The sequence below is a fragment of the Saccopteryx bilineata genome, chromosome X (genome assembly GCF_036850765.1).
Source record: "Saccopteryx bilineata isolate mSacBil1 chromosome X, mSacBil1_pri_phased_curated, whole genome shotgun sequence".
Lineage (NCBI taxonomy): Eukaryota > Metazoa > Chordata > Mammalia > Chiroptera > Emballonuridae > Saccopteryx > Saccopteryx bilineata.
The window spans coordinates 39,927,492-39,952,888 of record NC_089502.1 but is presented as its reverse complement, the minus strand read 5'-3'; the positions used below and the strand labels follow the sequence as shown (position 1 = coordinate 39,952,888).

The window sequence follows — 25,397 nt, the reverse complement described above, 5'->3', positions numbered from 1 at the left end:
ATTTCTTCCTGGGAGAAGTGTCTATTCATATCCTCTTCCCATTTTTTTATTGGATTGTTTGTTTGTTTGTTGTTGAGTTTTATGAGTTCTTTGTATATTTTGGATATTAGGCCCTTATCTGAGCTGTTGTTTGAAAATATCATTTCCCATTTAGTTGGCTTTCTGTTTATTTTGTTATCAGTTTCTCTTGCTGAGCAAAAACTTCTTAGTCTGATGTAGTCCCATTCATTAATTTTTGCCTTCACTTCTCTTGCCTGTGGAGTCAAATTCATAAAATGCTCTTTAAAACCCAGGTCCATGAGTTGAGTACCTATGTCTTCTTCTATGTACTTAATTGTTTCAGGTCTTATGTTTAGATCTTTGATCCATTTTGAGTTAATTTTTGTACAGGGGGAGAGACTGTAGTCCAGTTTCATTCTTTTGCATGTGGCTTTCCAGTTTTCCCAGCACCATTTATTGAAGAGGCTTTCTTTTCTCCATTGTGTGTTGTTGGCCCCTTTATCAAAAATTATTTGACTATATATATGTGGTTTTATTTCTGGACTTTCTATTCTGTTCCATTGGTCTGAGTGCAGATGATATGATCGTATACATTGAAAACCCCAAAGAATCCACAAAAAGACTACTAGAAACAATAAGCCAATACAGTAAGGTCGCAGGATACAAAATTAACATACAGAAGTCAATAGCCTTTCTATATGCCAACAATGAAACAACTGAGAACGAACTCAAAAGAATAATCCATTTCACGATTGCAACAAAAAAAAATAAAATACTTAGGAATAAACATAACAAAGAATGTAAAGGACTTATATAATGAAAACTATAAACCATTGTTAAGGGAAATCGAAAAAGATATAATGAGATGGAAGAATATACCTTGTTCTTGGCTAGGAAGAATAAATATAATCAAGATGGCTATATTACCCAAAGCAATATACAAATTTAATGCAATTCCCATCAAAATTCCAATGACGTTTTTTAAAGAAATAGAGCAAAAAATCATCAGATTTATATGGAACTATAAAAAACCCCGAATAGCCAAAGCAATCCTAAAGAAAAAGAATGAAGCTGGGGGCATTACCATACCTGACTTCAAACTATATTATAGGGCCACGACAATCAAAACAGCATGGTATTGGCAGAAAAATAGACACTCACACCCTTTCTAATCTCTGAATTACTGCAGGCTCTAGAATCTAGCAGAGGTTTTTTCAGTTGCTGAGCCGCCCAACAAGCAGCCATCAGACAGAAGCTGCAGGAGGTGGGACTCAGGGAAACTTGATCTTTTAAGCGACCTTCCCCTAGGCTCAGTGTGGGTAAAAGCCAGCCTAGGTGTGCAGCTGGTATTTTCATGTGCACCTGGGCCTAGCAGAGGCAGCCACAAACTCCGGATTGCTTTGTAGCTCCAATAAAGTTGCTGAGGTCCAGACACAGGCAGTGTCTCCCAATGGTCTGTGCTGAGTTTCTGCCAGGGAGGCCCAGTGCTGGAACATCCAGTGGCCAGCTGTGGAGAGCATCTGTTGAGGACCTAACAACCCTTGCTAGAGTGGTATCCTAAGGAAGGGCTTCTCACACCTGGCCTAGCTGAGGTGAATTCTGCTCTCTATGATCAGCACTGGCACAGTGGCTCACGTGCATTGGATAGGGGGGAGCTTCACAGTCAGTAAGCCTGGGTGCTGGATATCCTACCCTGCTGGGCTAGACTCCAAAGGGGGAAGGGAGAGAGGCTTGGATCATAGACATGCAAAGTGTGATTCCCTGTGAGCCTATTACTGGATCTTGTTGAGGGGCTTAGCCACCTTCTGGGGGGCACAGTCAGCCCCAGGAGAATACTCTCTCAGTCTTCCTCCCTGAGACCAGGGTCTCATCAGCTGTAAGAACTTCTGAAGAAGGGACTGTGAGCCCCACTCAATTTGAATATGCAGCTCACCTTGTTGAAGAGAAATAAAATTTGAGTATCTAGCAGTGGCTGAGGGATTAGGCTCCAAGGTAGGGGTCACAATCCCAATATTGAGCTACTTCCCAAGAGAACCATAAAGTAGAGGATCCCACAAACATTGTATTCCCAACCTCAGCTGCAATAAACCAACAAGTTTGCAACCTCAAGAGGGGTTGGTTGGGGAAGGCCAGTTAGGGCCCACACTACAGTCTTTCTACAGAAGACTCTGTGAAGACCAGGCAGCTGCAAGTGGAGGTGGAGCAGCTGAAAAGTGGAGGCAAATCTCATGGAGCTTGAAGCTTTTATGGAGGTACTGTCATCTCTAAGCAGGAAGAAGCTGATTCTTATACACAGGTTGGCCCCTCCCACACTATCCAGGCACAGAAAACGCAGACACAAAAGCAAAAAAGAGCAGTAGCTGAAGACAAGTAACCCACAGCAGGTTACAAACAGCAGCTGATGCCAACCCAAGAAGATCTAGAATCAACACAACTGGTAGCTGGTTGCAGACAGCACCAACCCTAGACTCAGCTAGCTACACAAGCAGTATGCCCAAAGGAGGAGTCCATACACAGACAATATTGGTAGACAAAGAAATGCAACCTAAATTTGAATAAAAAAGAGAAATCCCCAGAAAAAGAACTAAATGAAATGGAAGTAACCAAATTACCAGATGCAAAGTTTACAATAATGATTTCTAGGATGCTCAAGGACCTTAGAGCAACAATAGATGGACATGAGCACCTAAATAAAAAGATAGCAAGAATCATAAAGGACACTGAAATCATAAAAAACAACCAGTCAGAAATGACAAATGCAAAATCAGAAATGAAGACTGCACTAGAAGGAATCAACAGCAGGGTGGATGAAGCAGAGGATTGAATCAGCAATTTAGAACACAAGATAAGTATAGCACAGAAGCAGAGCAGCAAAATTAAAAGAGGCTCAAAAGACTGAGGAAATTCTAAGAGATTTCTGTGACAACATGAACAGAAACAACACCCATATTGTAGGGGTTCCTGAAGGAAAAGAGAATGAACAAGGGATAGAGAACCAGTTTGAAGAAATTATAGCTGAAAATTTCTCTAAATGGATGTAGGAAAAAGTCACACAAGTTCAAGAAGCACAGAGAGTCCAATTAAAGATGAATGCAAGGAGGCCTACTCCAAGACACATCATAATTAAAATGCTAAAGTTAAGGGACAATGAAAGAATACTAAAAGCAGCAAGAGATGCAATTTCTATCTAAATACCAATGACATACTTCAAAGGTATAGAACAAATATTTCAAAAACTTATATGGAACCAAAAAAAGAACACAAATAGCCTAAGCAATCTTGAAAATGAAGAATAAAGTTTGAGGTATCACATTTCCTAATATCAAATTATACTACAAGGCCATTGTAATCAAAACAGCATGGTACTGGCATAAGAACAGGCATACAGATCAATGGAACAGAACAGAGAACCCAGAAATAAATCCACGCCTTTATGGTCAATTGATATTTGACAAAGGAAGTAAGAGCATACAATGAAGTAAAGACAGTCTCTTTAATAAATAGTGTTGGAAAAATTGGACAGGTATAGGCAAAAGAAAAAAAAAAAGGAACTAGACCACCAACTTATACCACTCACAAAAATAAACTCAAAATGGATAAAAGACTTAGATGTAAGTTGTAAAACCATAGACATCTTGAAAAAAAACATAGGCAGTAAACTCTCTGATATCTCTTGTAGCAATAATTTTGCCAATACATCTCCATTGGCAAGTGAAATAAAGGACAAAAGAAACAAATGGGACTGTATCAAACTAAAAAGTTTTTGTACAGCAAAAGACACCATTAACAAAATAAAAAGACAACCCACACAATGGAAGAACATATTCGCCAATACATCTGATAAGGGGTTAATAATGAAAATTGTTAACATGGTTTCAAGTGTCCCACTGAATATAACACCCTCACACCCCACTCTCATGCCCCTATTTACACCCCTTTTTTCATCCCTCCCCTAACTTTTTTATAAATTAAAATTAATAAAAAAGAATTAAATTTTTTTATTTATTCATTTTTAGAGAGGAGAGAGAGAGGGAGAGAGAGGAGAGAGAGACAGAGAGAGAGAAGGGGGGAGGAGCTGGAAGCATCAACTCCCATATGTGCCTTGGCCAGGCAAGCCCAAGGTTTTGAACCGGCGACCTCAGTATTTCCAGGTCGATGCTTTATCCACTGTGCCAACACAGGTCAGGCAAAAAGAATTTAACACACACACAAAATAAAACAGTTGGCAGATATTTTGCCTATTAAACTAGTGATTTACTTTTAAGTGATAACACTCAGTGGGAATAAAACCTTGTAAACTGTTTCTCACATACTATTAGTGATATTGTCATGTCCTTTGAGGAAAGCCCATTGACCATGTGAGTCTGTGATGGTAAAAAACATTCAGTTCATTTGATCCTGTAATCATTCTGCAGGGAATCTTTAGGCACTATCAGAGGTATTGATCATAATAGTCACATGAAATGTTTACTTCAGAATTATTCATAAAAGCAAAAAGTGAAAACCAATTCAATGTCCAAAATGAAAAATGGGATAAATAAATGACATTATGTTTATTAGGCAGTGTATTAAATATGTATTAAAATTATGGTTATATAAATATTTCAAGAATAAAAGTACAAGAATGACATGTTAAGTGAAAAGCATAGAAAGAAATGCTATATGTATATAATTCTATGAAATATGCAAATGAAAGAAAGATACTAGAAAATAATATACAAAAATGAAAACAATAGTTCTGTTTCAGTAGTGGGACATAAATAGTCTTTTTATTGCTGCATAATCCATGCTTTCAGAAAAAAGCATTTGTGATTTATTCAAATAAATAAAACTGTACATTAAAAAAAGAGTTGGTACCTATCCTTTTCAAAGTCTTTCAAAAAACAGGAGAGGAAGCAATATTCCTGAACACATTTTATGAGGCCAACATAATTCTCATACCAAAACCTGACAAAGACAACACAAAAGAAGAAACTACAGACCAATAACTATAATAAATACAGATGTAAAAATCTTAAACAAAATACTAGCAAATTGAATACAACAACACAAAAAATAATTCATCAAGATCAAGTGGGATTCATGTCAGGAATACAAGGATGGTTCAACATACATAAATTGATGAATGTAATAAACCACATCAATAAAAAGTAAGGACAGAAATTATATGAACATATTAATAGATGCAGAAATGGCATTTGATAAGATACAATATCCATTTATGTTTAAAACACTCAGTAAAATGTTTAGAGAAGGAAAGTACTTCAACATAATAAAGGCCATATATGACAATGGTGAAAAACTGACAAACCATCAGCTTATATACTAAATGATGAAAAAATAAAGACTTTTCCTTTAAAATCAGAAACAAGACAAGGCTGACCACTCTCTCCACTCTTATTCAACATAGTTATGAAAGTTTTAGCCAGAGCAATCAGGCAAGAGAAAAAAATAAAATGCATCCATATTGGGAAAGAGAAGTAAAAATATCACTTTTTGCAGATGACATCATCCTGTATATAAAAAACCTTAAAAACTCAACCAAAAAACTATTAGAAACAAGAAATCAACACAATCAAGTACCAGAATACAAAATTAATATCTGAAAGTCTATTGCTTTTCTATATGCCAATGATTAAACTTCAGAAAAGAAACTAAAAAAAAAAAAAAGCAATTCCTTTTACAATTGCAACAACAACAACAAAAAAATACGTAGAAATTAATTAAAGGATGTAAAGAACCTATATACTGAAAACTACAAAACATTATTAAAAGAAATTAGAAAGACAATGAAATGGAAAAATATTTCACGTTCATGGATTGGAAGAATCAACATAGTTAAAATGGCCATATTACCCAGAACAATATACAAACTTAATGCAATCCCCACTGGAATGCCAATATAATTTTATAAGGAAATAGAACAAAAATCCACCAGGTTTGTATGGAATCATAAAAAAACTGAAATAGTCAAAGCAGTCCTGAAGAACAAGAATGAAGCCAGAGGTATCATACTACCTGAATTCAAATTATACTATAGAGCCATGATAATCAGAACAGCATGAAATTGGCAGAAAAACAGACATACACAGTAATGGAACAGAATTGAAAGCCCAGAAATAAAACTACATATATATGGACAAATCATCTTCAACAAAGGAGCCAAAAACACAATAGACAAAATAAATCCTCTTTAATAAATGGTGCTGGAAAAATTGGAAAACCACATGCAAAAGAATGAAACTTGACTACAGTTTGTCCCCCTGCACAAAAATTAATTCAAAATGAATCAAAGACCTAAATATAAGATGTGAAACAATAAATTACATAGAAGGAAATATAGGTACTAAGTTTATGGACCTTGGCCGTAGAGAACAATTTATGAATTTGACCCCAAAGGCAAGGCAAGTAAAGGCAAAGATAAATGAATGAGACTATATCAATCTAAAGAGATTCTGCACAGCAAAAGAAACTAACAACAAAACAAATAGGCTGCCAACTAAATGGGAGATCATATTTGCCAACAAAAGCTCCAATAAGATGTTAATATCCAAAACATACAAAGAACTCACAAAGGTCAGCAACAACCAAGTAAACAATCCAATTAAAAAATGGGGAGAGGACCTGAACAGACACTTCTCCTTAGAGAACATACAAATGGCCAAGAGATATAGGAAAAGATGATCATCTTCACTAGCTATTCCAGAAATACACATAAAAACTACAATAAGATACCACCTCACACCTGTTAGATTGCCAATTATCAATAAGACAGTTAAAACAGGTGTTGGAGAGGCTGTGGAGTAAAAGGAAGCCTCATTCACTGCTGGTGGGAGTGAAAATTAGTACAACCATTATGGAAGAAAGTATGGTCATTCCTCAAAAAATTAAGAAGAGAATTACCATATGACCCAGCAATCCCTGTACTGGGTATCTACCCTCAAAACTCAAAAACATCGGTATGAACATGCACCCCTATATTCATCACAGCATTATTCATAGTGTCCAAGACATGGAAACAACCACAGTGTCCCTCAATAGAGGATTGGATAAAGAAGTTGTGGTATGTATATACAATGGAATACTACTCAGCCATAAGAAATGATGACATAGTGACATTTACAACAACATGGATGGACCTTGAAAATATTGTACTGAGTGAAATAAGTAAATCAGTAAAAGCTAAGAATTCACACACAGGTGGGATATAAAAGTGAAACTCATGGACCTAGATAAAATTGAAGTAGTTACCAGGGGGAGGAGATGTGGGGGAAGGTAGGTGAGTGTAAAGAGGGACAAATATAAGGTGATGGAAAATGACTTGACTTTGAGTGATGGGTAGACAACTGAATCAACAGTTCAAATGCTATAGAAATGGTAACCTGAAACCTATTTACTCTTATTAATCAATGTCATCCTGTTAAAGATAATTTTCTAAATAAAATTTAAAATAAATTAGATGAATGAGTATTGTCATCACTATTTCTAAACCTCTTTATAACTGTATTGCTTTCTAATTAGCATCTCTCTTATTAACCCATTAACTGATAAATAGGGCCTTGTCCCTAAAGTAAGTCATGGCATATGTAACAACTGAGCCACTGATCACAGAATTAGCAATCTATAGAATTTTAGCATTTCAAATGCTATAGAAATATTTACCTGAAACCTATGTACTCTTATTTATCAATGTCACCCTGTTAATTTTCTAAATAAAATTAAAAGGAACCATTCATGAAAACTAAAAAAAAGTAGTGTTTCTTATTAAGTAGTTTTTTCCTAACATTATGATGTCCAGGAGATGGTAGTATTTCTGTAGAAAACGTGGGAAAGAACGAAAATAACTTGAGATTTATTTTTGAGGATCTGTATTTAAAGTTGCTGTTATTTTCTCCAGTTTTCTTTGATTTTGAAACTTAAATTTTTTGGTATATTTTTATGATGTAATAAAATGAAATATCTCATAGACCATTTCCCTTGAGATCTCTGGGTCCCCAGTTAAGCTGGCATATGAGGTGCAACTTTGCTGTTTTTGACAGATCAATTGAGAGTCCTAGGTAAAATAGCAGTTGTCTTGAATACTGACAGATTGATTTTAGACAGCTGCTTCTAGTTTCAGTTATTTTGAAATTTAGTTATCTTCAATTTTCTCCTTGGATTCATTAGAGATGTGTTGGATAAATGAGCTTGGGTTCAGTTGTATATTCAGTCATTTCTCCTGCCTCCCTATTTAGAACTGCACTTGAAGCACTGTAAAGAGCTTTTTATAACTGTGACTCTCCTTTTTAATAAATCCACCACAAAAGGTATGCTAATATTATGAGGGGAAACATAAAGATGAAGACAGTCCTTTTCTTATAGAGCTTCACAGTTGAGAAGCCAAGACCCATGAAACAATGAACAATACAAAAATATTTTAAAATGCTATTAACCAGACTGAGCACTAAAAATAGTCAAAGAAGACCAAGAAGGACTCGATTGATCAGGCATAACTATTTAGAAAACATCTGACTTCAACTATGTTCTTGAAAAATGGATAGGATCTCAATTAGTAACAGAGAGGAGAGAAGCTTGTGAGGAGTAAAAGTTAAGACAGGCACGTAACAGGAGTGAAGGTAGTAGTTTGTGAAGGAAGTGTCAGGTTGTTTTTCAGAGGACTTTTATAAAACAAGCTGAAGACTTACTTCACTTAGAATAAACAGTCTTTAGGTCCATTCATGTTGTTAGTTTTAAAAACAGTTATGGGGATGTTAAGTACAGCATAGGAAATATAATCAATAATATTGTAATAGGTAGTGAGTCAGATGGGTACTAGACTTATTGAGTTGATCACTTTGTAAGTTATATAAATGTCTGATTACTATATTGCACACATGCAACTAATATAATATTGCATGTCGAATATAATTGAAAAATAAAATAAAATAATAAGCCAAAGAATTAAAATTATACAATATGGTAAGAAATGGTAAGCACTGGCTAACATGATCACATAGTTTCATAAGAAGAAAAACCTAGCCCTGGCTGGAGAGCTCGTTGGGTTAGAGCATTGTCCCAAAGCACAGGGATTGCTGGTTCAATACCCCATCAAGGTACATACATAAACACATTGATTTTCTTGTCTCTCTCTACCTTCTTTTGTCTCTAAAATCAATTAAATAAACATTGGGGAAAAAAAGATGAAAAACCTAGAATACTATATGGCAAGAACAATGAAGGAAAAACAATCTAGACACTCTTACAGCACCAGGTGTCTAGTTTCATGGGGTGATGAGAAGTTGGGCATCCTGGGAGCGTAGGACAGCCACCAGTTACCTCCTTAACTTTTGAACCAATCATCCTTTACCCTGTGGTACAGAGACTGAAGATGTACATGGTGTGAATTGAGGCTGAAAGGAGAGTTCTAGGAGTCTTCCTTCAACTCCCTGACCAAATTGACCCCTCTCAATGACTGGCTTTTATGATGTCTTTTCTTTTTATCATGTGGCACAGTTGCAGTCTCATATTTACATGTGTTATTGTTTGATAAATATCTGTCTTCCCCACTAAACTCTCCCAGGGCAAGTTCCATAACTGTTCGGTATACTATTGTATCTCCAACATCAGCACAGCGCCAGGTGCTTAGTGGTTGCTTGACAAATACTTGCTGAATGAGAGATGGTAGATATTTACATTCAGGTGTCTTTACGCCTAGAAAGAAAAGTGGAACAAAGGTGTTCCCCTATAGTTGGGAGTGGGAAGGTTGAAGCTTTAATGAGGATAGATGGATAGTGTGTTCTTAAAATTATCTGCCTATGCCAATATGCTACAGATATCCTCTCTCCCCCTTCACTTCTTATTGCTAGAAAAGGGACTTGTCACATTCCTATGAATACTTCCCACCAGGTAGTATAAGAATTTGGGACTCTAGAACCAGGCTGATAGGTTTTAAATTCTGGCTCTGCCACTTACTACTTTTATCCTTGGGCAAATCACTTAACTTCTCTGCCTCAGTTCCCTCACCTGTATAATGTGGGTAATAATTGTTCCTACTTCGTTGTGAGAACCAAATGGGCTATTATACATCTAAGTGTTTTAAGCACTGCCTGGTACACAGTAAGTGTTACATATGTACACCATTCACCAAATGCAAGTTTGGCTCTCAAAATAGCCAATAGCCTACCCCAAATACCTCTCCCTCATCTAGAGTCCAAGTACATAGTCTTTCCCTTTGCTTTGGCAAGATAAGCATGCGACAGGAAGCAGAAATGATAAACGGTAGAGGGAAGCTGAGTGTGGGTTTGGGTTTGAGGCCTGCCTGCCCAGAATATGGCAACCATACAATCCCTGAAGAGATGTTTTCTTCTGATCAAGTTTCCCTTAAGGTTCCAGTGGCTGTTTGTGCTACGCTTCTGATCCAGATGAGGTTTGCTGAAGTGCCAGCAATGACACGCACCCTGCCAACACTTTCTTGACTGTCCTAGCCTCAGAGACATGTCTAAACAAGTGAGGCTGAGATTCAATCTGTGGCTAATATTGCTGTCTGACCCAGGAAGAAAGGCATGCATTAGTATTTGGTGACAGCGCAGAGAGCCAGTTTCAATGGGGCCCTTTATACTAAGATTTGCAATTTCAGCACTCAAAGGTTATTTCTTCTGCAGTATTTTGCCTGCAATTAGGGTGACCAGCATAGGGGAGAAGTGTATCTGGATTCACTGCTATGTGAGTAATGTACAAGATACACCTTTGTAAAAAACATTATTTCAACATAAAAAATAGATGCTTCAGAAATTAAGACTTTTCAAAGACGATTCAATCACATTATATGCAATGGAAAGATACAAAGAAATTAAAGGCAGATAAAAAAGCATCAATTTATGAAAGTGTAGGATTTAGTCTTTATAGAGGAAGATAAAAGAGAATGGTTTATTTAGGCTGGAGAAGAAATGGCAAAGAAAGGACTTAAAGAACTGTCAACTACGTGAAGGGACAATACATGATCAGTAATAACTAGCTTATATTGTTGCTTGCAAGAACATGATTAAAGAAATTTAAATTGTGACAAGAGAACTCTTGATAGGATGGTTAGTTCCAGGATTTGTTACTACAAGAAGGACTAGAAATAAAGTTCTGTATATTTAGCTTAAGTAAATAAAAAGTCAAGATTATTGAACATAGAGAAGGTACAATTCTATTTAACCCCACCTAATAAATATAATAAATATATATAATAAATATAATGAATACATATTCTGTTTCATAGAATAATTATCACTTATTAAGCAATAACTCTGTACTAGACCTTCTCCAACCACTCTATGTCATCTCAGTTAATTTTTACAATGTTTCCATGGGTGAAAGATATTATAATTTCCATTCCCTCAGCTCAGAAAACTGAGATTCTGAGTGATGAAGTAGCTAGCCCAAGGTAACTTCTCTAGTAGGTGGTAGCTCTGCTATGTCAAATCTATGTCCATCTGGCTTCAGAGTTATGTCTTTTGCACCATATTAACTCTCAGATACAGTAATATGTCTTTTGGATTTCTATTCTTTTTTTCTTCTTCTTTTTTTTTTTTTTTGTATTTTTCTGAAGTTGGAAACGGGGAGGCAGTCAGACGGACTCCCACATGCGCCTGACCGGGATCCACCCGGCATGTCCACCAGGGGGTGATGCTCTGCCCCTCTGGGGTGTCACTCTGTTGCAACCAGAGCCACTCTAGCGCCTGAGGCAGAGGCCACAGAGCCATCCTCAGCACCTGGGCCAACTTTGCTCCAATGAAGCCTTGGCTGCGGGAAGGGAAGAGAAAGACAGAGAGGAAGGAGAGGGGGAGGGGTGGAGAAGCAGATGGACTCTTCTCCTGTATGCCCTGGCCGGAAATCGAACCTGGGACTCCTACACGCCAGGCCGACACTCTACCACTGAGCCAACCAGCCAGGGCTGGATTTCTATTCTTTTATTGGTTGTTCCTCAGTTTAGATTTCACATGTCCTTTTCTCAAAAAAAAAAAAAAAGCCTAAGAACTGGATTATAGCAACTAGCAGGTTATATTGGCAACCACGTATGCTCTTCTGCTCAGTATGGACTTTCTTTCCTTTGGAGAAGACTCAAATTAAGTTGAAGCAAGGATGGAAAAAGAGGTAAGGAGCAAAATACCCATCTTTCCTGGCTGAAACAAAATACTTGTACTGAGGTACAGCCCATATGTTAGAATTAGAGCATAAAATATCCAGGGCCTTATTGAAGCATAAATCAAATTAGTCTGCAAGTAAATCTATATTTACTTATGAGGGGTGGTACAAAGAACATAGTAAAAGGTATGAACATATACTGATACTCAGAATAAGGTCATTTCTTTCAAAAAGAATTATTAACTATAGAGTCCTTAAGTGAGATGGAAGGATAAAACAACATGGGGGATCAGAAATGATACCAGATAAGTATCTGTTGAACATGAACGAATGTGTAGTCACTCCAACCTACTATGGTCAATCAGTAATTCAGAGGAAGAAAGCACAACAATACTATCCTATTTAATGGCATCATATTGAAACCATCGTTAACTTTCTGGCAATATTTCCTAGCTAGTGTGCATTCATTCAAAGAGCATATACTCATGCTGAGCACAGTGTGAGAAAATAAAAGATGAACCAGAAATAGTTTCCTACTTAATGAGCTTATTATACATTGGTAGGGATGACAAAACATGGGCACAAATAACCAAAAAAAAATTGTGACAAAGTCATAAATGCTACTAGTGAAACACAGGTGAAGTGCTGAGGGGTCTTAGAGAGGAAGGAGGTTTAGTCTTAATTTAGAAGATTAATAACTTCCAATTATAAAATAAACTATGAACATATAGTGTGTAGCAGGGAGAATATAGTCAATAATATTGTAATAACTCTGCACAGTGACAGATGGTAACTTGCCTTATCATGGTGATCACATCATAAGGTAGATAAATGTTGAATCACTATGTTGCACACCTGAATCTAATAAAATATTATATAACAACTATGTTTTAATAACATTTTCCCAAAGGTTCATAGTGAAGGTGGTATTTTGGTTGACCTTTTAAGGATAAACAGGATTTAGGGTAGAGAAATTAGGGATGGAGATAGGAAGGCAGAGAAAAAAGAAAGGCCTTCCAGCTTGTATATCTCAAAATGTGACCCGAGGACTACTTGCTTTACAATCTGAAGAGGCCGCATTTGAACTAGGTCTCGAAGAAGTGGCAGAATTTTCATAGGCAGAGATGCAGAGAAAGGGTTTTCCAGAAAGAAAAAACACTCCCTCCTCCCAACCCTTACGGTACCTGTGCAATTGTTACCTAAGAAGCCATTTTCCTCTCCTTTCACTCCTATTTCTCATCATGAAGTAGCCTCCACTCATTCACTCCAAACTCGGTTGCCATGTTTGGAACTAGATGCTCTAACCAGTTAGAGACTGCCATTGTTTACTTTTCTTGTGCCTTACTCAACTTGCATATTTCTAATAGTCTCAATTTAAGTGCACCAAACTACATTGTGAACCATAATTTCAGGACATGCCCAGTCATCTACAGAGTTTTAGGAATAGTTTCTTAAAGTAGCAGCCTATAGACCACCTGCTCAGGATGAACGATGAGGCCTATTAAAATGTACACCGTGGGGCCCCAATCCAAGGCCACTGAACTAGAATCTCGATAATTGTGGTCTGAGGGTCTGAATTTCAATAAGTTCTTCAGGTGACAAGTTAAAATTTCAGAAATATTGAGGGATGGAGGAGAGAGCAAAGGCACAAAAGTAAAAGAGCACAGAAACAATGTGAATGGAGCCTGAGGTACGTGAATGGAAGAAATTGAGGCTAGATCTCAGAAAGCTTTCACTGTCAGAGTCAGGGGGTTGATTTGATTTTAACTGGCAACAGTGGCACAGTGGATTGGTGAAGAGCCTGGACTAGTTAAGAGCCTGAAATGTGGAACCAATCGGCCAGGGTTCAAATCTTAGCTCCTTGATTCACTAACTACATGACCATGGGCAAGGTTATTTTTTAATTTTATTTTTAATTATAGTTTACATTCAATATCATTTTGTATTAGTTTCAGGCATACAGTATAGTGGTTAGATAATCACATACTTTACAAAGTATTCCTTCCTATATTTCCAGTACCTACATGGCACCATACATAATGAAAAAGGTGAAGGCATTAAGAGCTACAAATTGGTAGTTATAAAATAGTCATGGAGATGTAAAGTATAGCACAGGGAACACAGTCAATAATATTGTAATAACTATGTATGGGACCTTGTACAAAGTTTTAACCTCTCTCTGCTTCAGTTTCATCATCTATAAAATGGGGATCATGTGTCTGACCTGTGGTGGCTCAGTGGAAAAAGCATCGACCTGGAACACTGAGGTCGCCAGTTTGAAACCCTAGGCTTGCCCTGTCAAGGCACATATGGGAGTTGATGCTTCCTGCTCCTCCCCACCCCTTGCTCTCTCTTCCTCTCCCTTTTTCCTTTCTAAAATAAATAAATTTAAAAATGAAATAAAATGGAGATCATGCATGGGATTAAATGAGTTCATATTTGTAAAGTGTTCAGAACTGTGACTGCTGTCATATAGTTAAGTATATGTGTCCGTATAAAGATTTTTGAGCAGGAGTTATAATGATTAAGGCTATCTTTTGGGAAAATTAAGCTGGCAGTAATGTATATTCATTCTCTACCAGAAAATTCTATAAATATACATATTTTTTCTTCTCAGTTGTTCTCAACCTTGGCTATACACTGGAATTACCTCCATCACACCTACCTCAGGTATGGATATAAATTTCCTAAGATAACTCTGATATGCGCACATGATTGAGTACCAATGCTCTAAGCATATTTCAAATTTATCCATTTTTTTGTTACTGAATCCTCATTATATGCAAGACACTGCTAGGTTCTCTTCTTGCATTATCTCATTCAAATCTCACAACCATTTGGAGGTAGATGTTAAAATTATCCTCATTTTAAATACTGTTAGGAAGCTTGAGTACATTGCTCGTAATCACCCAGCTGGAAAGTAGCAGGGCTGGAATTAGAACCAAGGCAATCTAGCTCCAGAGGCTCCATTTGAACCACTAATTTGCACTGTGACCCCATATCAGACTTTTGCTCTTCCACACTAGCGAGACCACTCAATTCACCTTCTTCCTTGTCTCTTCACTTGTTTTATCGCCTCCCTCCAATCTAGTCTGGACACAGCAGCTGGTATGATCATTAACGGCATCAACTGGATCATGTCATGTCCCTGTGTACAACCTTTTAATGGCTTTCCAATGCACTTAAAAACTGAAATCCAAACTCCTTCCCATAGCTTTGAATATCCTGCATAGTCTGACTCCTGTAAACCCCATCTTGTGCCAAGTTTGACCACAAACACTATATTCAAGCTACACTGATCCTTAGATTCCTCAAATACTCTAAGCTCTCCTATGCCCAAGGCATTTGAACTTGTTTTTCTTTCTGCCTAAAATGCTCTATACCCGGGATCTTTGCATAGATGGCTCCTTTTCATCTTTCAAGTCTGAGCTTACATGTTACCTCACAGCGACCTCAATCACTCAACCTAAATGCACTCACATCATATTTCCTATCTCAGCCCTTTGTTTATTTTTTTCATAGTACAGTTGTCCTTTGGTGTTCCCAGAAGACAGGTTCAGGATACCCTGTAGATACCAAAATCTGAGAATGCTCAAGTCCCTCATATAAAATAGCATAGTATTTGCATACAGCCCATACTTACATATAGACTTCCGCAGGGTATGCGTACATGTCAGTTTATTCACTTAGGTTCACCATAGCACTCAGCACATGGCAAATTCAAGTTTTGCTTTGGATTTTCCCCTCAAATATTTCAAATTGTACTTGGTTGAACCCACAGATGTGAACCCATAAATACGGAGGACCAACTGTACTTGCACCGTTCATATTTAGATGTTTGTTTATTGTTTCCTTATTATGTATGACCTGTGGTGGCGCAGTGGATAAAGCGTCAACCTGGAAACGCTGAGGTTGCCGGTTCAAAACCCTGGGCTGGCCTGGTCAAGGCACATATGGGAGTTGATGCTTCCTGCTCCTCCCCCTTCTCTCTCTCTCTTTCTCTCTCTCTCTCTCTCTTTCTCCTCTCTATAATGAATAAATAAATAAAAATCTAAAAAAAAAAAGAAAAAAAGAAAAAGTGTTTTAAAAAAAATCATTACAAAAAAAAAAAAAGAACATAACTTTCCTGCTATATATTCCAGATAGAGTTATATAGGTTGTGTACTCCACAAGGATGCCACAACTATGGGGGTGTATTCACAAGCATTTTTTGGCCAATAGCAGCAAGGTGTCTTAAGTAAGGGATCACTTTTGTAATTCACATAAAGGTGCTATACAGTCTGGCAGGTGCCCTATAAGTCTACTATATTCACCAATATGTATCCAGCTTCTAACACAATGTTGAGCATATAGTAGATGCTCAATAAATATGTTGATTGATGGAAAGAAAAAAGACAAAATTAGAATATTGCCATAGGAAAAACAGGAGAAGGGAGGAATACAGAAGACTGCTGAGAGATTAGGTAATTTGAAAACATGTAATAAAGGAGAAGGTGGTTATGTTTGATCTTAGGAAACTAGAAAAAAAACAGTGGTGGCATTTAATATCAAATAAATGGAACCCAAAGAAGAAAAAAAAACTGGCTTGAGAAAAGATTATTCTATTTTAGATATAATTTGAGAAAATGATGCCTTACATTTTGCTTTTATTGAGTTTATCACCATCTTATGATGGAATTTCTAAGAATGACATAAAATTTCCCTGCACAGTCTTCAGAATGGTCACATCAATGCTTTGCAAGACCCATTCTGTCTTTAAAGGCTGTGTGTGAAAATATCCTGTGTGTTACAATACATCACCATGGGGGACAAACTAGAGAGGATTAGGGAAAGACAGATAAAGACACTAACTTTCACAGTAGATGACTCCCGCCCCACTTGTCTTGCCACACTCCTATTCTCCTGCAGAGTTTCTTTCAAGTCAAGTAGTGGCCCTTACAATTAGTGCTTTTATGTTTTTGTGCCTTTTGTGTATGAAAGCATCCCTAGAAACTAAGGCTAAAACAGAAAATTCACTTTCCCTAGGATACTAGGCAGATGTTTTCCTCTCTTCTTAGTATTGCTACTCAGATTGGCAGCACTATGGGTCCTGAGATATGGAATACCTACCTCTGCATACCCGGCAGCAGGAATCTGGAACAGAGACAGGGAATGCACAGCTTAACTTGGGGCAAGTCTTGAGACCACAGTACACATTTCCCTCCTGCCAAGAAGAAACAGAATTAAGGTCAGAAGACTTAGCTAGGTAACTGGGATGAGAACAGGCTCAAAACATGGCATGTTCTTCCCCACTGTGCTCCCACAGTTGATTCTAGGTACTTCTTAAATTTTACTAAACATTCTTTTTCTGTTTACTATTTCATCACACCAGAGACTAAGCCACAGAAGAGTTGGCAGTCCTTGTTGTTCATCTTGCTTTAAAATGGCAAAAAGTCTTCAGTGTGAGGGCTGTTGTGGACCTCCAAACCACCAATACAGTCTTATTCCTCTCCCCTCTGTTCATTGTATCTCTTGATCACCATTATACTTCAACTGGATATTGGGGATTTCATGGAATGTGGATTGCATGATAGCTATCTTCTGTAACTCTCATTAAACTATCCCTTCCAATCCCAGGAGACAAGCTCTCTGAGGTAATATAAAGTTATACAAATGATCTAAATTGACAGTTCAGTCCAGCAAGAAGCAAAGGAGAGGATTAAATGTACTTGCTGTTATGACTGTATTTGCATAATCTCCATTCCTCAAAGTTCTACGTTCCAAACATTACTCCTTAAGCCTTGCTCTTAGTTCTTAGAAGCATATAATTCTGGGGCTAGAAGGGTTTCGGAAAGGTCAGGAAGGCAAAGCCACAACCAAATTACCCCAAGCTACTGAGACACAATATTACTTAAAATCCCCATGGGAAGAGATTCTATAACTTCCCTTGGCAATCCAGCATTAACTACCCCTTAGAGGAAAAATAGTTGTTTCTATATCTAACTTCATTCCCTCACATTGCAGTTTAAATACCCATTGTGCTCCAGTTTCTAGTTCTAACTATTTCATTTGCTAGAATGCAAAATTAGAAGAAGATATAATCACTGTACTTTATTGCTAAAGTATACATATTCTTTTGAAAATTAATGTTATAAGATAAATCATGTTTTGTCAAGAGAGTTCTCATTGTAGGGCACCAGGGATGAACTAGTTAACAGAATACTTGAGATATGAAACCAAGAGACATCCCATTTTCTAGTGAATTTTTCTGAGTGGTCCTAAATGGTGCCAGTGGTTTTTTCACCCTTAGCTTCAAATAATTGAATCCTTCAGATGAAGGCTTTAGTGGTGTAAGTATTGCTAAAGGAAGTGCATGTCAAGACCACTAGCTCATCTCTGTTCATTTAAGTAGTCAAACTTTAAGGCCAGGATATGACTAGGTGTAACCTCTTCAAAAATTATAGGGTTGATGAATTCAGGGAGTATGCATTGACAGGGATGCTTCTGATTTAAATGCACTTCATCTTCCATTCAAACACCCTACAGTGTAGGCTCAAAATAAAGGTTTAAGTACAGAGGAAGCTCTCACATTTGGGTAGGGCCTATCAGGGACAATAAGATGAAAGATCTTACCGAACAGCTGCACTGGGTACACTGATTGGGTTGCCGGTTCTGAAAGAGTCCTTCAGCCATGAACAGTTCACCATGTTGGTAAGTGGTCCCGTTGTACTCACATGACTTGCTGGTCACCTTATTGTTCACTGGGGATAAAGATTCTTCTGGGACAGGGTGGAGAAAAACCATACCAAGTACTGGCATCATTGTAAAGAATTTAATAAATCCCCAAAGTAGTTAGGGCTTTACTACATTGAAGGAGTTAAAAGATAGTTCTTAATTCAGTGGCTGATGATGAAAAAATAAAGACATGCCTCACTTTATTGTTTCATTTTATTGTGCCTCATAAGTACTGCGAATTTTACAAATTAAACGAAAGACCCTCCACTGGTAAAAAGATTACAACTTGCTTTATTGTGATATTGTTTTATTGAGGTGGTCTGGAACCAATTTCACATTATCTCTGAGGTATGCCTACATTAAAGCAGGCAGACAAGAATAGCAACTGACATGACCGTTATCCATCCCTTTATTTGTTGAGCATTTATTGTGCAACCATTCTCTGTGATATACACTAGAGAGAGATCAGATAAGGAAGGCAAGGACCCTGCCTTGATGGAGCTGGCAGACCTAGAAGAATAAGGTATTAACTTGCTGAGAAGGAGGGAGTTCTTTCAGAAGAAGAATCATCTATTGTATATAATTACTCTGGTAACTTTACCCCCTCCAATGTTTTATATCACTTGGAATGTACTTGAATGCTTGTCCAGCCTCAGAAGTCTTTGATTATTTTAATCCCTTCGCAAAGATTACACCCTCTCTCCCACTCTTTTCCACCTATTGATTTCCTATCTAATTTTGAAGACTCAGTAACAAGTCTTTTTTTCCCCAGAAAACATTCCTTAACAGCTCCCGCCCACAATTTGGATCTTTCAAGGTGTTTGATATCTGAAGCACACAGTCTGGCACTCGAATAACACTGTTCCTCGTATTTGTGAAAAATAGTCACCTAGCCAACAATTTACAAAAAGATTTGACAAATGATTACAATGGAGCCTCATAACCTTGTCAATCAAATAAGTCAGATTCTTATCTTCGTTTTTTCATTGGAAGGAAACAAGTTTCTGAGGTTGAGAGAGTTATCTGAAGTCACCAAGTTAGTGAGTGGAAAAACAAAAAGGGAATTGAAATCTGATATCCTGACCCTAAATTCTATCTTTTTTCCTATTAACTCCTGTGCACATTTTGCTTTTTGAGAACTGAAACTTTGCCTTTCATGTCTCTTTCTCCATGGAGTCTAGCTCAGGATTGCCATGGAGCAAAAAGTCAGTGCACATGGTGAGTTGACTCTAAGTGAATGGTCTCAAGAAGCCTTTTCACTGGGCTTCCTTAAAGTGCATGGTTCATGCAAATGGAAACACACACACACACACACACATGCACTCACACCAACAACAGTGAACAATGCCTCTGATTAAGCTAATCATTGATGTACAAATTAATAATAGATACAAGCAGAGTTTGGCAAGTTTCTGCTTCAGAATATGGAATTAAGGGAGTTGTGTTTCATTAGTAGAAGGTTTCAAGAGTTAGACAATTCTTTCTTTCCCATTAGTCAAAGTTATAATGAAAATTAGTTCATCTTATAGGTAAATTACACCGCAATATAACTTTAAAATACAGAATGGACTTATGCTCAGGATATAGGTGAAAATGATAAAGGCTAATAATAATAATTCAATAGTTAACACTTATTGAGCCTTAATTAATATGACAGGGACAAATGGTGGGTGGTTTTTCTTATATTATCTTATTGGCTCTTATTAATAATGCTCTCATGTAGACATTAGGATTATCCCATTTTGCTGATGAGGATACTAAGGCTTAAGATGTTCATTGACTTGCCCCAGGTAATACAACTTGCTAAGTGCTAGCATCAGGATCTGAACTGATGTCTGACTGATTCTAGAATCTTTCCTCCTAGCCACTATCATGGAAGATGCCAATCACATCAAATGAGAAAGATATCATTTAATTAATTTATTTATTTTTAAAAAATATTTTATTCATTTTAGGGAGAAGAGAGAGAGAGTACAAAGCAGAGGAGGAGCAGGAAGCATCAGTGTCCATATGTGCCTTGACCAGGCAAGTCCAGGTGTTCACACCAGTGATCTCAGTGTTGCAGGTCAATGCTTTATCCACTGCACCACCACAGGTCAGGCCAGGGACCAGTCAATTTAAAAGAAGGCTACTTTGTCCTTCTAAGTGTTTCAGCCTAAAATACCCGGAAAACTGATACCACACTTTCTTTGGCTTCAGTCATTCTGGTGACTAACTCAAGTCTATACTTTGCTATATAAGTTTATCAAGCTTCAATTCTGGGTACCTAATCCCTTGGGTTTTAACTATTTATTAATGACACACATTAATAGAACACAAAAGAAGATCCTTAATTTTGCCTTAAAAAGAAGCAGCCTTAGCTTTTAGAAAAAGTTTAACTCATACTAATTGACTCTCTGATCTGGGCTGTGAGTCCTGCTCCTGCCAGCAAATATACTCAAGCAGACAGCTGCCGCTAGTATACAAGACAGGAGTGAGTAAATCTCACTGGGGAAAGGACAAGAGTAGGGTCATTTGCCCCTTGGGCTCTAATTATACCAAATCTCAGTATTTTTTGGTGAAGAAAAACTAGGATGACCTACAAAATATTAATAATATGTGCCGTGATTCTTATAGGAGCTGGTAGATCTTTGGAATACCAAAGGGGGAAAATGTTATAAATTATTTTGCCTCAAAATTATGTGAATTAATTTTTAAGTATACTCCACAAAGGGACCAATGGCAAGGCAACTGCAATGCGAGGTTTCCTGACCATGAGAGTATTTCTTGTAATAATCTTCAGAGTAATCTGACACTGGAATCTATTAATTTACTCAATAGAAAATGGGGAAAAAAACAAGAGAAAAATAAAACAGAATTTAAAAAAAGGAGCCACTTATTGTCATGCTTAATACTAGTCTTACACAATAAATTTAACATCTTCCCATTTATTCTTATTTCATTCTTCTACTATCACTACTGTGGTGGGGGGAACTATAAAAATTAGGTTACTGACAAAAAAGTTTAGGCCCATGCTACACAGCTATTTGTTAGGAGAGCCAACTGAGAAATATAATTTTCCTACCTCAAACTTTGTGCTCTTTATTTTAAAACTAGGGAGAGAAAAGAAATAAAATTAGTACCTAGAAAGATATCTATGCTCTTATGTTTTATTCCTTAATTATTTGCAGAAACCAAGATATGGAAACAATCGTAGAGTCTGTTTGTTGATAGATGAAAGGATAAAGAAATGGTGATATATATTTGTATGTATGTATATAATATAAAGAAAAATATTATTCAGCCTTAAAAAAGAGGTCCTGCCATTTGCAACAATATCAGTAAAAGTGAAGGATGTTCTGCCAATGTAAACAAGCCAGATATGGAAAGGAAAAAAAATAAACCTGCATGAGCTCACTTATATGTAATTTACATAAAAAAGTTCAATATATAGAAATAGAGAATAGAACAGTGGTTACCAGGGGTAGGGGGTAGGAATAATTAGGAGATGTTTTACAAAGTGTACAAAGTTGCAGTTATGTAGCATGAATAAGTCTAGATATGTAATGTACAGCATAATGACTATAGTTAATAATACTGTGTTGTATACTGGAAATATGCTAAGAGAGTAGATTTCAGGTGCCTTTACAACAAAATAAATTGTAACAATGTGAGGAGATAATGTTAATTAGCTTGAGTGTAGTAATCTTCTCAATATATATATGTCTAGCAAATCAGCATGTTGTTTACCTTAAATATATACAATTGTTACTAAAGAACATTTTTAAAACTGGGGTGGTGTGGAGGATGACTGAGTCATAACCCAAGATTTGGTACCCACTCTTCATATCCTTACACACAAACAACTTTCCTTGAGTGGGTCTCAATTTTTCTATCTAATAATGAGATGTGGAACTCAAATTTCCCCCTTGCATTTTTAGAGGCCCAACACAGCATGCAAAGAACCACAGAATAAAGGATAGCCACCTCGTACTCTACCCTTCCTCATTCCAGATTTTCCAAGGTCGCCGGGTTTCTAACCAACTATTCTTGAAACACATTGTGTTCCTGGCCGAAAACTGGCAGAAAATCAGTCCAAAGCAAAGCTGGCTTCAAGGCTCCTCAGAAAAGTACTACAACACAAGTGACCAAGCTATATGGCATCTAGATTCAGCCGTCTTTCGTGTTTCCAGTCAAATCCCACTCAGCATTCTAAGAAATGAATGAGGATATCATGGGGCAAGCAGGCAAAAAGCACTAAGGCATCTGAGTACAGTTGTACTGGGGAAAAAGGTTTATTCTCCCCCAGAGGGATGGTCTTATTTTTATTGTATGTAAACAGAACTATGATTTTTGTGGGTCTTGGAAAACTCCTATCCTCAACACCTCTCACAGGTGTCTAAACTATCAACCTTAGAAGTTCATTCCTTTGGGGTATCTGTCTTTTTGCAGTCAGATTTTATAAATGCCAAAACTTCTGTGAGAGGTTGAACATTGTCACTAACATCTTAGTGTAAATAATTTTGCTACAGGCTTCCCCCTCCTCCTTTTAGAGAAACTGACAAATTTCACTAAGAAGTCTGTGGTTCTATACTACTTCTTTTGGTACACCATTTTCTCCCCACTGGTACTACCCTTCTTCCAACTCTTTGGAACCAAAAATCCTCAGGTTGGTTACTCTCTTCTCCACTCTACCTATGCTCAAATCTTTATTTTCATAGTGGAGCAGTTCTTGGTTAGTCAAAAAGGCTGTTTCTTTATAGCAGATGGCAAATAAGCTCTTAGTGTTAGTGCAATAAATACAAACTTGTCTAGATTTCCCAGGGGTCATTTCTTAATCTCCTTGACTCCAAACCCCACTTCTTCTGCCCTTGCTAATGTTAGTTTCCTACTTTACTTTTAGTGGCTGAGCCTTGTAGATGAAGAAAGGGTATGAATAAGTTCAGTAATGGAAAGTATCCTCACAGGATGATCCCCTTATAAATTCCTAACTGGGTAGCTCATGGTGCATAGTCATGCACTCAGGCTTATAACTTCCTTACTGAAAGGTTAACCTGTGCTTTAAGTGAGCCCTGTCCACTGTTCTTGTGTATCTAGGTTAACACACCTTTAAAATGTGTCTTTTTCAGACCCCTGGAAGGTATAATCACTCTCGAAGGAGCACATATATATATTTTTTTGTATTTTTCTGAAGCTGGAAACGGGGAGAGACAGTCAGACAGACTCCCGCATGCGCCCGACCGGGATCCACCCGGCATGCCCACCAGGGGCGACACCCTGCCCACCAGGGGGCGATGCTCTGCCCCTCCGGGGCGTCGCTCTGCCGCGACCAGAGCCACTCTAGCGCCTGGGGCAGAGGCCAAGGAGCCATCCCCAGCGCCCGGGCCATCTTTGCTCCAATGGAGCCTTGGCTGCGGGAGGGAAAGAGAGAGACAGAGAGGAAGGAGGGGGGTGGAGAAGCAAATGGGCGCTTCTCCTATGTGCCCTGGCCAGGAATCGAACCCGGGTCCCCCGCATGCCAGGCCGACGCTCTACCGCTGAGCCAACCGGCCAGGGGAGGAGCACATATTTTTTTAAAGATTTTATTTTTTGATTTTACAGAGAGAGGAGGGGAGGTGAGAAATATCAACTCATAGTTACTTCACTTTAATTGTTCATTGGTTGCTTGTTGTTATGTACCTTGACCAGGCAAGCCTAGGTGTTTGAACCAGCAACCTTAGCATTCCAGGCCTATGCTTTACCACTGAATCACCACAGGCCAGGAGGGGGCACATAAGTTTGTTAATGATCCTGTAAGCCTATCCCAGCATTGTTATCTCCCCCCTTCACATAATCCCCCATACATTCCCTTCTAAATTCCAAATATATAAAAGAAACTGCAAAAATGTCATTCTTTGGAACATTTGAGATCTTGCTTCCCAGCAATGTCATCTGTTTGGCTCAGATAAACACTTATAAAAATTCTCTATAGGTTTGGACATTCTTTGTGTTGACAGCCTTATGCTGATGTTTCTGTTCTGGTTGTCTGTCATTCTACTGTTGTAGTCCCAGCATATCTGCAGGCCATTTTGAAGATGGTGGTGGAGGCAGGATGTGGAGATGAGGGTGAAATACTTGAAAGAAAAGGCTAAGTTCCTTTTAATTACCACGAGACAAACACATAGACACATACACATAACAAAACCGAACTGTATAGTCCAAAAGGCTTGACCCTAGATCTCAGAAACACAAGGAGAGAATGGCAAAAGGGCTAGGAAAGGAAGTTGTGTGGTAAGGTACTGATTGTATGCAGTGATTTTCAGCTCTGTATCTTATAACGATGTAAGCAAAAAAAAAAAAAAAATTTTGAGCTTGATCTTTGGGGTCCACAAACATTAGGTACAAATTTTGGCTTTGGCATGTCTTTCTTCTGTGACTTTGGGAAGGCTACTTAATCTCTTTTCACCTTGGCTTCCTCGTCCATAAAAATGAGTGTGCAATCTATCTTACATGAATGACCATGAGGATTAGAGATAATTTATTTTTAACAGCTCAAAAGTATGTAACACATAACAAAATTCACAAGTTCATGGTAAATGATGCTGTTCTAAAGAAAG

General features: G+C 37.6%; 1 protein-coding gene across 5 annotated transcripts in view; it reads right to left on the bottom strand.

Annotated features, from left to right (window-relative positions):
- Positions 1–25,397, bottom strand: part of CHRDL1 (chordin like 1) — a 156,044-nt gene that overhangs the window by 44,366 nt on the left and 86,281 nt on the right. For 3 of the 5 annotated variants that reach the window (XM_066248875.1, XM_066248873.1, XM_066248871.1), the window contains exons 5-6: positions 18,721–18,866; positions 17,218–17,311 (exon numbers count right to left, since the gene is read on the bottom strand). In XM_066248875.1, coding sequence (XP_066104972.1) covers positions 17,218–17,311; positions 18,721–18,866 — 240 coding nt within the window. The remainder of the gene's footprint in view (positions 1–17,217; positions 17,312–18,720; positions 18,867–25,397) is intronic. The other 2 variants (XM_066248874.1, XM_066248872.1) reach the window with 1 other exon arrangement.